Genomic DNA, 14,593 nt, shown 5'->3' on the forward strand with positions numbered 1-14,593 from the left:
CCCACATGAGGGAGGGCTGCCTCAGTTCTCAAGGGAGACTTTATTCTACTCCAGTAATTGGCAGGGTTCAAGTTCCCCTTGGGATGCCAAGAGTACAGACTGATTATTAGTTCACAGAGGGTGCTGCCCTTTGGGGCCCCACCAGGCATTGAGGGCCTCCAAAACCAAGGCTCGATTTCACCTGGCTTGTCAAATACCTTCAGGGCAAAGGTCAGGCTTCAGCATTCTGCCGCTTCTCTTACCTTTTGGCCTGAGTATTCCTTACTTTCTTGCCAGATCATTAATGCATTTAAAAAGCATTTGTCAATATTTATTTATCTAGTATTTTAAGCTGTTTTCCGAGGGAAGATCAGTTCAGGCAACCATCCTACCGAGAAGCCAGAAACAGAAGTGATTGCTACTCCTTCTTCAAGTACCTTTTTTCTCCAGTTTTCTTTTCCCGAACGAATTCCTATCAGCTAAAGGACAGCTACCAGTATGTCAGGGTTCTCAACCTATCCCCTCTCTCTCCTTCTTTCTCTCTCTCTGCCACCTTTTGGATCTTCAACTTTACTTCCAATTTATTAATCCCTTCTTTGACTATAAGTTATCATTTAGCTCTTCCAGTGAGTTTCTTATTTTAATAAACATTCTTGGGCTTCCCTGGCGGCTCAGCAGTTAAGAATCCACCTGCCAATGCAGGGGACACGGGTTCGAGCCCTGGTCCGGGAAGATCCCGCAAGCTGCGGAGCAACTAAGCCCGTACGCCACAACTACTGAGCCTGTGCTATAGAGCCCGCAAGCCACAACTACTGAGCCCGCGTGCCACAACTACTGAAGCCCACGCACTCTAGGGCCTGTGCCTCGCAACAAGAGAAGCCACCGCATTGAGAAGCACATGCACCGCAACGAAGAGTAGCCCCCACTCTCTGCAACGAGAGAAAGCCCGCAAACAGCAACGAAGACCGAACGCAGCCATAAATAAATAAATAAATAAATTTAAAAAAATAAACATTCTTTATTTCCAAGATTTCTGATCAGTTGTTTCTTATACCAAATCCCTGTTCTTGAGTTGTGTGTGGGAGGGGGGTCAGTCCCTCTTTGATCTCACTGGTGATAAAACAAATGCTCATTTTAAAGCCTGTTAGGATGTTATCGTTATACTTTCTTCAAGTAGAAATTCTCCCACTTGTTGGGCTGCTGGCCATTCTTTACGGCACTGGATTTTCTCATGCATTTTATAATTTTTGAGTGTCCCTCATGGGTGATAGTTTTTGCTTTTCTCTCTCCCTGCAGGGCCGTTGTTCTGTAAGGGCACACAGGGCTGTAAATGCAGACGCGAACCTTTCATTAACTCTCTGGGCTCTCATACAGTGGGGATATCCTTACTCTGGTGCTGAGTGGGAGCCTAGCTGCCAGTCACAGGTGTCTGAGTCCTACACTGCCACAGACAAACATCCTGCTTCCAACTGCAATCCCAGGAGGCGGGGGCATCTTTTCACCCTTTATTCCTAGGAAGGGAAGCCCAGCTCTAGACCCCGGCTATGCAGAGGGAGCCTGGCTCCAGTCCTGACACCTGTGGGGCACGTCTGATCCCTGTCCCTTGTGGGAATCAGTCCTGGCCTTGTCCCACTGCTCACCGCAGCAGCCAGCCACCTACCACTTCAGCCCTTACTCATAGCTGCCAGTTTCTGCTCCCTTCCCAAGAATTACCTTCTTAGAGGAGTTGCATAATTTTAAGTTAAACCATTTACTTTACTGTATGAGTGACAGTCTGTGTGCACACACTCCCTCCACCTCTACCGCCCGAGTCCTCAGCACCGTCTATCAGAGCTGGGCCATTGTGTTCCTAGAAGCTGGCACGGAGGGAGGAACACACTGGGATGACTCAGGGCAGGGGCGGGAGGCTCAAGGGGAAACCATGAAGGAAACTTAAGAGTGTGATCATCCTGGAGGAGATGAAACTCTAAATGGTCACAGGTACCTGGAGTCAGACTTGTGGCCAGCCGGTCATTCTGGAGAGTGAGCTCCACAGAGGAGGCTCACGGTCCTGAAACCAGGACCTTGGGGACCCAGGGTCCAAGACCACCCCCGAAACCCAGGCTACAATATCCCAGTCTTTAGCAGAATGGGCCACCCTCCCCCATACGGGCACCCTGTGCCAGGGAAGCCAGCGTCTAGCTCTGGCCGGTGAAGTGGGGAGACAGGCTGCTGGGGTTGTGGGTGGAATGTGAACGAGCAGTGCCAGGGGCCCCAAATCTGTAGTGGCCCAGAGTCGAGGCTTTGCCAAGGCACAGCTCCCCCCCTTCATGGGTCCAGTCGCTTCCTTCTCACTGCAAGGGGGTCCACAGAGGACCAGAGTGGGAGCCTCTCCAAGGTATCCCAAAAACTACTATAAGGCCTATCTCTGTCACCCAAGGATTTTGAGATGATCACCGCTGACCAAGGACTGGACCAGAACCTGGGCCCAGAAGATCAGGCCTGGGCCTTCCCCACCCATCCAGCCTCAACATGTTCAGCCCAACACAGGGCTTACTCATATTAAACGTCACTTCTGCAGCTGCCCTGTCTTGGGGCCCAAACCCAGAGTATCCCAAATATTCAGGAGGTTTCTGCCATACACAGGGGTCTGCTTGTTTCTATTTCCAGACATTAAAAAAATTCAAAATAACATATATATGTAGAGATACAGCAAGCCCACAGAGTTGTTGCTGGCTCTACCCCAACTCAGCACGGTGGGGACCACTCGGGAGACAAGGAGCCGACCTCACAGCATGGGGAGGGGTGGGGTTCAGACTGCTAGGCAGGGAGTCACTGTTCTGAGGCCAAACTGGAGGTGACGGCAAGCCCAGCCCCTACCCTTGCCCAAGACCATCCTCCTGTAGGACAGGCCTGAAAGGTGAGTGGCGAGGGGATAGGGCATGCCTCAGTCGGAGTCACCAGCCTCTTGTTCGGTGGTGGTGGCCGCCACTGCAGAGGCCAGGTTGTCCTCCTGGCCCTTCAGCCTCTCACCTGGAAGGGTGGCAGATAGGAGGAGTGGAGAGGGGCCGTGTGCTTGCGCCACCACCCAGAGGGCCGGGAACCCTGCCTTACCAGGCCCCGCACTTACGGATCAGCTCGGCGATGGCCCTCTGGGTCCGCTTTTCTAGCTTCTCCAGCTTCTTGGCTACGTCTCTCTTGAGGTCCCTGGAGCAGGGAGGTGGGAGGAGGCCGGAGGCTGAAGGCTGGCCTGGTGTGGCCTTGGGGCCTTCCCCTCCCACAGCCCCTCCGGCATCAGGAATCACACTCGGGTGCCTGAGGCCAGGATGCTCCTCCCTCTCTCTTTCTGTGTCCTCCAAAACCCAGCATCAGCCACCCCTGCCCGTCCCAGTGAGGCAGGGACTAGCACCACAGACCCACCCAACACAGGGGCCCGAGTCAAGGTGTACAGGGTAGATGGTTCTTAGGGTCCTCTCTTTGTCTGTTCCCCTTGGTCTCCATCAGCCAGTGACTTGCCCCGGCCCGCTGGGGGTCCTGCTCCTCCTTCGACCACACGTTCACCCTCACCACCAGGAGCTTCCAGAAGTGCACACACGGCCTATTCCCCCTGGCTCTGGGTTTCCAAGGACACACGCCCCATGCTTTTGTTTCATCAAATTAGAACACCTTCAGCTAGTGCCGTACTTGACACAGAATTGCAAGTGAGAGGGAAATGGCTGGTACCTCTGGCCCAAGGTAAAGTGAACACACGGCCCTCTCTCACCATCTTTCTCTGCCCAGTCACAGGGGCACCAGGAAGGATGAGCATCCCCATTTCACAGCAGAGGGAGCTGAGGCCAAAGGGAAACAGGCTAGCTGGTGGCAGAACTGGGGCAGAAACCTTCATCTGCCCTTCCCACCGTCTTGCCTCTACCCTATGGCTCCCTGCGGGCAACGGTCAGCCTTGTTCAAACGGAGCTCTCTGAGGTGGGGCGGGCCCTCATCCTTTCAGAAGGGACTTTTGAAGGGGACTGCTGAGCCCCCGCTGCCCGAGCCCCTCCCCACCCTTAGGTGTCATTCCCCGTCATGTCCCTCTCATTCTCCACTTACGTCCTTCTCGGCACTTACTTCAGACAGTAATAATCTCCTGTAGCTGTATGTCTACACTGCCTGCCTCCTGTTGCGAGGCTGGGAAAGGCCCAGCCAGAGCCCATGCCTAGCACCAAGAGTGTCCCAGTCAGTCTGCACTGGTCCTACATGGGCAACACTCACCAATCAGGCTTCCGGGGTGCGAGGTTGGCCAGGTCCTGGGGAGGGAGGAGACACATGTCAGGGCTGGAAGGGCTTAGCCCCAAGGGAAGTAGAAGACAGGGGACAGAGGTAGGAAAAGGGGAGAAAAGGGAGGAGGAAGGAGGGGACTGAGGGGAAACAGGGAGGTAGAAAGGGAATAAAGAAGTGACGAGAAGGAAGGATGTGTGAAGAGAGCAGGTGGGAAGGAGAAAAGGACCCACAGAAGGAGCAAGGGAGGACGGCGACACCCCCAGGCACTCACCACTTCCTCAATGATGGGCTCTGGCTTGGCGGCCTCCAGCTGCTCCTTCACCTTCTCTTCCACTAGAGGGCGCAAGACAACAACAGAGGCAGGTCGGAAAGGAGCCACCACTCTCCCAGATACGGCAAACTGCAGGCAAACTGCAGCCGCAGGTCCCTGGGAGAGTCTGGGATTTCTTGCCCCGGCTCTCCCCTTGGCCCCTAACTACCTAGAGGTGAGATCCTGCAAAGGCAGCTCTGGAGGAAGGGCTTGGGTTTCTCAGGATGAAGGCAATCCGGGGATGAAGGAGGGCCAGCAGGCGGCAGGCAGCCAGCTAGAGTAGACGGAGCCCAGACCTCTAGCCAGGAAGCATGGGTGCTTCTCTTAGTCCCAGGATCCCCAGCTGGGAAATGAGACAGTTGCCTGGATATATCCAAAGTATGGTTTTGGGAAGGGCCTTGAGGACTGGCTTTTCCCATACCCTCCTGGGGCTCCTGGGCTCTGAGGATGTACCCTGGGGATGGCCAGGGCACAGGTGGCTTTTCTTCCCATCCCACTCTTAGATCTGTGCTCCCAAGACCAGGGGGGCAGCCACCTCGAGGAGTCCTGCCCACGTGTACCTCCCGGCTCCACCCAGCTGCCAACAGCACAACGGGCCTCTGGGTGGCCTGACTAGGAGGGCCCTGCCCCTGTGGGGACAGATGTCAAGAACAACAAATTTGGGCTCCACGGGCTTCCTCTAACCCCCCTCACCGTTGTCCTGGGTCTCCTCATGGCCCCTCTGCCCTGCCTCACCTCCCTCCAGACACAGGTGCTGACCCTGAGACATGGGACCAGTTCCCCGTCCCTGTCCTCTGTCCTGCCTTACTCTCCCCACCATGCCACTGCCTCACCATGGCGAGGCCCAATCCATGAAGCAGATCACCTGGGAAGTGTGTGAATCTCAGGGCCGAAGGAGATGGGGAGGCAGACTGGAGTGTGGCTGAATGGGCAACACTTTACTCTTTTATAAGATAAATGTATCTATTAATTTATTACTCATATAATTAAAAATTGATAAAAACAAAGAATAAAAAACATGGCCAGGGATCTGCATGATAAGAAGCACCCCAGCATCTCCAGCGTGGATGGCTCTGGACAGGCTGCAGCTGGCCAGATGCTCCGGCTGCTGTGCTGCTCCCCACACCGTGGTGTGACTGGGCAGCCTCTGGGCCAGGCCCTTCATCCCACCAGTGAGAACACCTCTGCCCATCCTCTGTGCTCTGGCACTGCCACGCCCCAAGCTGGGCGGGTGTCTGCCTGCCCACTACTCTCCAAGGACCTGGATGGTCAGCCCCTCTTCAGCGTCTCTCACTCTGACCCTCCAAGGGCCCGCAGCACCCATCACCCTGCCCCTGCTGTCCAAGGGCCCCAGGGCCACTTCCACTTCTCAGCCCAGAGAGGTCCTCTGAGGGGATGTGGCCTCTTCCCTCACAGGTCCCTGGAAGGCCTCCTAGGCAGGGCGTGAGCAGGGCAGAGCAGGCACAACAGGCCGCTTCAGTGCCCAGACTGCTTCTAGTTGCGCATCTGCCACGAGATGGTGACGGAGGGTCCTGGAGGCCCAACTTCCAACCCTGGCACTGTCAGTTATTCTCCAAGAGAGGGTGACACCTGCCAAGGTGGAGGCAACCAACAGTGCCATGGAGCAGAGGTGGAGACGCAGCCCACCTACCTGCGATTGGCTTGGCCTGGGGCACCCTTCTCCTCTTCAGGCCCTCATCCTCTGGGACATAGTTCCGCAGCCTGAGTTCCCTAAAGGGCAGAGAGAACAAGCAGAGAGAAAGTAAGGTATAACACGGTCTCATTCACCCTTATACACTTGCAGGTTGGCATGTGATGAAGCCATAGGAGCTGGCTACTTCCTGACTCTCCTCTGGTCTCTCTGGAGATGACCTGGGGAAGGGAGACAGCGCAGGAACAGAAGCTTCGTTGTGACAGGCTCCCTTCTCTGAGCCCCAGCCTCCTCATCTTCCAGTTAGCAGCCGGGCTGGGCGCTCTCCCAAAGCCCCACCTGCACAGTAGGTTCTCATCAAGAGCTGGGGTTGGGGTGCATAGAGAGCATTCACTGGATGTCTCTCCAGCATTATCTCCATTTGACAGTTACGGGAACTGGGGGTCAAAGAGACTGCACCATTTTTATAGGGTCCTACAGCAGTGGTCGCAGCATCTGAGACAAGGCAAGGTGGGACTCCAAGCCAGGGCCAGAGCTACTCCTAAAAGAGAAAGCCAGTGGTCACCCACTGGTTCCCCAAGCCCCACCTGCTCCTCAGAGCCTTCGTGCCCTGGAGCCTCAGCTACTGGTGGCAAGGGTCTGGTGTGCTGGGAGTGGCCAGCAAGGGCTGAGGGAACAGGCACGACAGTGTGCAAGGCTGGGAAAGCCACAACGCACCTGGACAGCCACGAGAAGTTCCCATACCTCACCCCCGCGAGGGGGTTTTAAAATCTACCAGAGCAGATCCCACGACCTCTATGAAGCGGGAGCGGCCACAAGGAGCCAGAATGGCACACTGGGATTGACCAGCGACCGTGGCGTTGTTTTCCTCTCATCGCAGTCTCCTCGGGCAGGGCTGGCAGTACCGAGTGCTCACTGGAGGCCTCCCTGGCTCAGCAGCTCATCAAACCCCGACTCCCACACACAGCAGCCTGCCCGCAGCACGGGCCCTTGGCTAACTCCACAGGGTGGCAAAGAGAGAGTTCCTGGGGGCTGCTGCTTAATAAAGGCAAGACAGAGACACTGGGACAGACCATCTGGGCCCTGGGAGAGGCAGCAGTGGCCTCCCCAACCTGTTAGCCAGATGGGACCGGGATGTGGGTCCTCTTTCTTCCCCACTACCTCTTCTGAGCCCTCTCAGGACTGCTGGCGCCTCAGAAGTCCTGGGAACATTTTCCCAACAGGAGGCCTCCTGTGGTCTGTCATCTACGGAACCCTCTGTCTGTGCCAGGGAAATGTGTGGCTGATTTCTCCAGCCCCTGGGCCTAATGCCAGGTCACTAAGGCACTGGGAGAGAAAGTGGGGCATGATAGGTACATTGACTTTCGTTTATAACAGGGTGGGGAGAAAAGCGGAAGAGAAACTGGGTGTGGGAAGAAAACTGTGGGGATTAGTGAGAATAAAAAAAAACTGTCACTCTCAGAAACTGGCTCCAGGGTCTTGTAGGAAATCAGGGAGAGGAGAGTCTGGTGGCAGCTGTACCCAGAGCTCACAGCAGTAACAACAAGCACCCACACCTCCAGCACCCCCTGCTGCCCAGGCTTCAGAAGACTAGCCGGAATGAGGGCGGACACAGCAGGAGACAGGGAGGGGCCAGAAGCAACAGGAAAGAGCAGCAGCCACCCCCAGCACCCCCCCGCAGCCCCGCCGGCCACTGTCCCCTGTTCTCCCCTAGAGCTGAGCACTGGTCAAGCAGTCAAGAACACCTGGGTCTCAGTCACTGTGGAATTGCCCCATTCTGGGCTCCGATTTTCACATCTGTAAACAAGAAGGCTATGCTGGGTGTGTCGAGCTCTGTCAAGCTAGGTTCAAGTCCTTTCCTGGTTCAGTCTGTTGAGGGATAATGAAGAGACTGACCCTCACTAACGTCCAATTAACTGCTCCTCCCACCCCACCCCCATTACCACCAAATGGCAAAAGTCTCTGGAGAGGTCATGGGGCACTGGGTTCTGCTCTGGGGCCTGGCCTTTCTAACAAAGGAACAAGGTTTAATTCCCTCCTTCTGCAAACTTAAAAAAATCTGTGTGTTGGTGAATTACCACGGCAACAAGGACCTGAGGGGCTGCAATCACAGAAAGAAGGGAAGTGCAACAAGGTGAGCCTGGCTTTGGGCATTACTTTCCCCTTAAAGCATTTGTGTTTTTACAAGCAGAAGCTGAAAAGCCGAGAGACCAAGCAGAGCTTCCTGCAATCTCATGAGGCTGAAGAGACAAAAATTTGTGTTCAGTGAGAGGAAGCCTCTTCATCAGTCCTGAAAGGGTAGGTCAGGGTATCCATGCCTGCCAAAAGCTGGAATAAACTCCTTCTGGGGGAAAATAAACTATTCAAAATCCCAAATTATCTCTGGAATTTTTCATATGCAATATCCAGAATTCAACCAAAGCCAAGAGAAAAAAATAAAGGTAACAGAAATACACTCACAGGAGATCTAGATACTGGAATATAATATCAGAAATGAAATGTAACTTAATTGAAATTATTAAAAGTTCAGGAAGGTATACCACAAGATCAAGAATTTTAGCAGAGATATCTGAATTTCGGAAACTGTAAAAATCAATCAAATGGAAATTCTACAAGTGAAAATAGAATCAAAATTAATAAATCAATAAATGGGTTCAACAGCAGTGTGGATACTGCTAAAGAAAGGATTAGTGAACTGTAAGATAAGCCAGAAAATATCCAGGCTGAGGGACAGAAGTAAAAAGTTGAAAAATACAGAAAATAACTTAAGAAACATATGGAACATGATGAAAAGATCTAACATACATGTAATTAGAGTCCCAAAAACAATATTTAAAGAGATAATGAGTGAAAAATTTACAGAATTAATTAAAAACACCAAGCCATAGATTAAAGAAACTCTATGAACTCCAAAGAAAAGCATAACTAGGCAAATCACTGTCAAACTACTTAACACCAAAGACAAATTCTTAAATTAGACAAAGACACCCAAATTTCAAAGGAGAAACTGAAAATGACAGCTGATTTTTCAACAGAAGCCATGAAAATCGTAAGACAATGGAGAGATACATGGGAAGGGCCGAAAGTAAATAAAATGCCACACCAGAATTATAAAGCTAGGTTAAACAGCTTTCAAAGGAAGACTTTTCCAGATAAAGAAAAGTTGGGAAAATTAGTCATCAGAGGATCTGTTCTTTAAGAAATACTAAAGGGAATGCTTTAGACTGAAGGAAAATGATCTCATATGGAAGCATGGAACTCAGGAAGGAATGAAATGCATTCCTTGAAAAGCATGAAAGAGTAAATATGTGGGTAAATTTAAATGAATATTGACTGTATAAAACAGTAATAATGACTTGTGGGATTTCAAATATAGCAACAACAGTACACAAGACAGGAAGAGAGGCAAATGGCCTTAAAGTTTTCTGAGGTCGTGGCACTGTATGGGAAATGGTAAAATGTGACTTGTTATGACTTTGATAAGTTAAGGATGTATGTTGTATCCCTGTGGAAACCACTAAAAGGGAAAAGAGTATATTATTAGCAAGATAACAGGAAGGAAATGGAAAGATTAAAAACAAAAAATCCAAAAGAAGACGAGACTTGAGACACAACAGGAAAGCCAAGAAACAAACGGTAAGACAAGAGGGTCACGAGGTGGGCCCAAGCTGCCGTCCTGGGGGCTTCCCCCTTCAGTGACTGGAACTGCCACAGCTCTTGGAGACTGGGTGGGATGTGACTGCACTCATCGGCAGGCACTGGCATCTGGAATTCACCCTTCTGGAGGCCACTAGAGCCAAACGCTGGTTCTGCTATCCCCATTTTAGAACGAGGAAGCTGCTCGGGGGAGAGGGTACAAGAGCCTTGGCCTTCCAACAGTGTGACCTGGGTTCAAATCCAGCTTTGAAGCTTTTGAGACAGGATGGAAAGGGTCATGCTTTCGTTGGCTTCCATATGGAAATCAAAGGTATCATTTCTCATGAGGCTGTAGGTGACACAGACTGTGGACATCAACACTGCACAGAGTGGTGTCCTGCAGAGCAAAGGTCAAATCGCCCAGGAGTGCTACCTTCCCACTCCACACTGCTGCCCCAAACCCTGAGAGCTCTCTAACTGCTAGGATGGGAATGTGGCAGACTGTCCCAAAATGGGACGGTCAACCCTCCAAAGTCCAGAGAGTAACCCTTGAATGCCGGTGGGAACGAGCAGCCCAGAAGACACACGCATGGCCTCCCAAGCCTTCTCAAAATACTGCCCAAGCAGATCGAAAGTGGTCCTCGTGTGGCCCACAGGGTGGCAGGGACGCGCCTGTTTCTGCACATTGCACGTCAAGTGGCAGGGCTGGCCAGGACATACCCCAGCAGTTGAGGCCCAGCCAAAGAACAGCCTACTACCTGCCTCTCCAGTATGTCTGATCTCCATGAACTTGGCAGCATTGTTACTAGTAAGTCCAGGAGCCTGGCTTCTTATCTTACTGCTTATCTCTACAGCCCTTTCTGCTCAGCACTGGGTGTGAAATCGACCTGGACTGAAATCTTCTGGATAAGGGAAGAAGACAGATTCCAACTGCATGGGCTCTTCCTATGCCTGAGGCAATGCCCAAACACTGAGGAAATGTAAGCCATCCCCAGCTCTCCAGGAGCCAAAGGCAGAGATGGTGGAGAGAGCCAGGCCAGAGGAGAACCAGGAGCCTTTCAGACTCCCCCGGTCTAAGGCTGCAAAACAGGAGAGTCCTGTGCTAAGGTGCTCTGGAGGACACAGACATTAAGAGATCCCTCCTGGAGCTAACCCTCTCCTAGCGGGGAGAGTGCATCATGCAAACCCTGGTTATGTGCCCTTTGGCCCATATGAACAACAGAACGCCACATGACCAAAGGGACAAGGAAGATGCTTTTTATGAACTTTTGTGTAATGAATGTCAAGATGTACTGTCAAATGGACATGAGCGAGGTGAGAAACAGTAGTATGGCAGTATAGTGTGCTATCACGTGTGTAAAAACAAGCATGTGTATGGGGGGGGATATATCAGAATATTTGAATATCTGTGCACAGTTCACCTCTGAAAGGAGCCAAGCAGCTGGCCCTCAAGGTGGTCTTGCAACTAGGAGGCTGGGAGTAAAGGAAGATTTTTTTCCCCTGTGTGTCTTTTAACAACTTTTGCATTATGAACCATGAATCCTTTACATACTCAAAAAATAAAATAAAATATATATAAAATACATAAAGATACACCCAGATATTACACGGATCATTATATAACCACTGAAAATAATGTCTGCAAAGGATTGTTCTGAACATATAACAGAAATTTAACAGATAGAAAACAACAACCAAACGTTGACAATGAGGGACTTCCCTGGTGGCACAGTGGTTAAGAATCCACCTGCCAGGGCAGGGGACATGGGTTCGAGCCCTGGTCTGGGAAGATCCCACATGCTGCGGAGCAACTAAGCCCGTGCGCCACAACTACTGAACCTGTGCTCTAGAGCCCGTGAGCCACGACTACTGGGCCCATGTGCCACACCTAGTGAAGCCCGCACGCCTAGAGCCTGTGCTCCGCAATGAAGAGAAGCCACCGCGATGAGAAGCCGCGCACCACAACGAGGAGTAGCCCCCACTCGCTGCAGCTAGAGAAAGCCTGCACGCAGCAACAAAGACCCAATGCAGCCAAAAATAAAATTAATTAATTAATTTTTTAAAAAGTTGACAATGATTATCTAAGAGTGATTTTTCACTTGGTTATTTTGAATGTGCCAAGCACTAGTTAAGTCAGGCCCCTGCCCAGCTGGAGCTGCCATCACATCTGAGCCGCGTGGTCTGCACCCACTCTCACCCAAGACTCTACAGAGCCCAGCCCAGCTTCTCTAAATTTACAGGCTGAGGGGCTTCCCTGGTGGCACAGTGGTTGGGAATCCGCCTGCCAATGCAGGGGACATGGGTTCAAGCCCTGGTCCGGGAAGATCCCACATGCTGCAGAGCAACTAAGCCCGTGCACCACAACTACTGAGCCTGCGCTCTAGAGCCCATGAGCCACAACTACTGGGCCCACATGCGCCTAGAGCCTGTGCTCCGCAACAAGAGAAGCCACCGCAATGAGAAGCCCGCGCACCGCAACGAAGAGTAGCCCCCACTTGCCACAATCAGAGAAAAGCCCGTACGCCGCAACGAAGACCCAACGCAGCCACAAACAATAAATACATAAAATAAAATAAATAAATTTTTAAATAAATAAATAAATAAACTTACAGGCTTAGCTTTGCCCCCAATCCACCTGAAAATGCATAGCTGCTGGGCACTTAAAGAAGTAGAAACAGCTGATATGCCAAAACTCAAGGACTGAAAAATTAATTATGGCACTCTCAAAGAAATACAAGGCAGCCATTGAGAATTTTATAGAAGCATATTTATCAAAAGATGGTCAAGATATGGTATGTGAAAAAGGTTACAAAACAGAAGGATATTCACAGATACAGGCTAATAGGATTTACTAAATTTCCGACAATTGAAAACATCTTTAAGTACTTTCAATACCAATTTAAATTTAAAAAGAGGCGTGGAGTAAAGGTTTATGGCAGCTAAGCTGAATCCCAAAGGGCCCACAAGATGAGAACTGAAGTGGCCACACTGGCTGTCGGGGCCCAGGCGGCGGCGGGGCCCGGAGCCTGCACAGTTCACTGCCCCCCACTCTCCTGGGGCCCGATCTATCCCTCAGACCACTCTGGGGGCCGCCCTGGGCTGCAGAATGCCGGCTGCAGGCTGTGCAAGAGAAACACTCTCTCTCCACCGCATAGCTGTCGGCAGCCCTGATGCCCGCCCCTCCAGCCCCAGCCAAGAGGACACATGGGACAAAGGCCGCAGCACTAAGAGTGAAGGCGGTGCAACGGAACCAGGCCTGGCCTGCCTGGGAGCTCGCACGCAGAGGACGGGAAGGGCTCCGTGTCCCCATCTGTGACACGACAGCTGGATGAGCTCAGCTGTTCTCCACCCTGCCTGCACACCAGACAGGGATGGTGGAGGGGTCCCAGTGTCGCTCCCCTCCCTCTCAGCTGGGAGATCTTAGACGAGTCACTTCACTTGTGTGAACTGTGGTTTCCTCACCTCACGGTGGACCACAACCTTCCCCCAGAACAGGTTTAATGAGAAGGGCTTTCGAGGCACTGGAGATCACAACATACAAGATGAAGACTGTTTTCCATGTAGAAAGGCCCCAGCCGTGCTCCCACTCTCCCCCTACATGAAGGGAAGCACCTGGCCCGGTCACACATCGAGTCGGCTTCCCACGACACCACATTCCTTACACCAGTTCTCTCTTGATTCACTCTTCCACATTCCTGCGCCTAGTCCCGAGCAACAGGATCAGGAAAAACAGGGCGGCCGCAGGTCTCTGTGCTGCTGCCTCAGCACGAGTCATGGAGCCACAGCCCAGCCCCTCTATCCAGGGCCGGGACATTCCGGCCTGGAGCGGGAGTGAGGTAACTCAGCAAGTGGGGGCAGCGGCCACTCTGAGCATCACCGCGAGAGCAGAGCAATGTCTGCCGAATCAAGCTGACGTCATGGGTCTGCAAGCACACCCTGGTGCAAAGCTACCATCCTGGGGACCCAACCGGCAGGTGAGAGAAGGCCTGGCATTTGCCAGCCTAAAGGGCTTGGGCACTGGGACAAGGCTGGGCCGGGCCTCAGCTGGGGTGGGACCTTTCTCCACATGGAGTTGGAGAACCGGTTTTCCATCCCTGAGGAAGGAAGGTTCGTGGCCTAGTTCCTTCTCTGGTACGTGACGCTCACCCAGGGTGTCCCTGAATGGTGACGGCTCTGGCTGGGTGCAGACCTCAATCCTAAGCCAAGGGGAGGTGACGGCTGTGGGAGCTGAGGGTCTGGGGCTTGCTTGTTCAGGCACTTAAGACACGCTCCCCCGCTCCATGCCCAACAGAGTGTGCAACACCGGCCCTCTCCTCCCACCTGGCAGGGTGGCCACGACTGTTGGCCACAAACCCCACCCTAGACATACCTCCACGGCATACACCAGCCAATCTGCCATCAGGAGAAGTGACCGAGGGCTTACAAAAAACAGCAGCAACTGACATAAATGCCCCTTTTTGTGGCCAGGTTTCCAGGGCTGCCGTATCACATCTTATCTAGGCAGCAAGCAGGGGGCTGTGTTAGAGATGAGTCATGGGCACCCCTGCAGTTAACCATGAGGGAAGGTTGGCTGGGAGAGGGCAAATCCAGACCAGAGGAGAAGCAGGGGTCCTTCTGGGGGTGGGAACTTGTCTTTCCTTCCCACAGAGCCTGGCCTACGCTAGTCGACCTTTGGAGGACTGACTCCCACTCAACGGGGATTTGGTTGTAGGGGAATGCGGTAGGATTTACCCTGAAGAGAGTAATAAAAAAATAAAAAATTTTTAAAGGAATTCTGA

At 52.3% G+C, this 14,593-nt stretch overlaps 1 protein-coding gene across 1 annotated transcript in view; it reads right to left on the minus strand.

Moving 5' to 3' along the window:
- Positions 1-977: 977 nt before the first annotated feature.
- CCDC12 (coiled-coil domain containing 12) overlaps positions 978-14,593 on the minus strand; it is a 48,124-nt gene continuing 34,508 nt past the window's right edge. The window contains exons 3-7 of the mRNA XM_059939460.1: positions 6,180-6,259; positions 4,490-4,551; positions 4,210-4,244; positions 3,089-3,165; positions 978-2,991 (exon numbers count right to left, since the gene is read on the minus strand). Of these exons, the coding sequence (XP_059795443.1) occupies positions 2,906-2,991; positions 3,089-3,165; positions 4,210-4,244; positions 4,490-4,551; positions 6,180-6,259 (340 nt within the window). The 3' untranslated portion in view covers positions 978-2,905. The remainder of the gene's footprint in view (positions 2,992-3,088; positions 3,166-4,209; positions 4,245-4,489; positions 4,552-6,179; positions 6,260-14,593) is intronic.

The sequence above is a fragment of the Balaenoptera ricei genome, chromosome 11 (genome assembly GCF_028023285.1).
Source record: "Balaenoptera ricei isolate mBalRic1 chromosome 11, mBalRic1.hap2, whole genome shotgun sequence".
Classification (NCBI taxonomy): domain Eukaryota; kingdom Metazoa; phylum Chordata; class Mammalia; order Artiodactyla; family Balaenopteridae; genus Balaenoptera; species Balaenoptera ricei.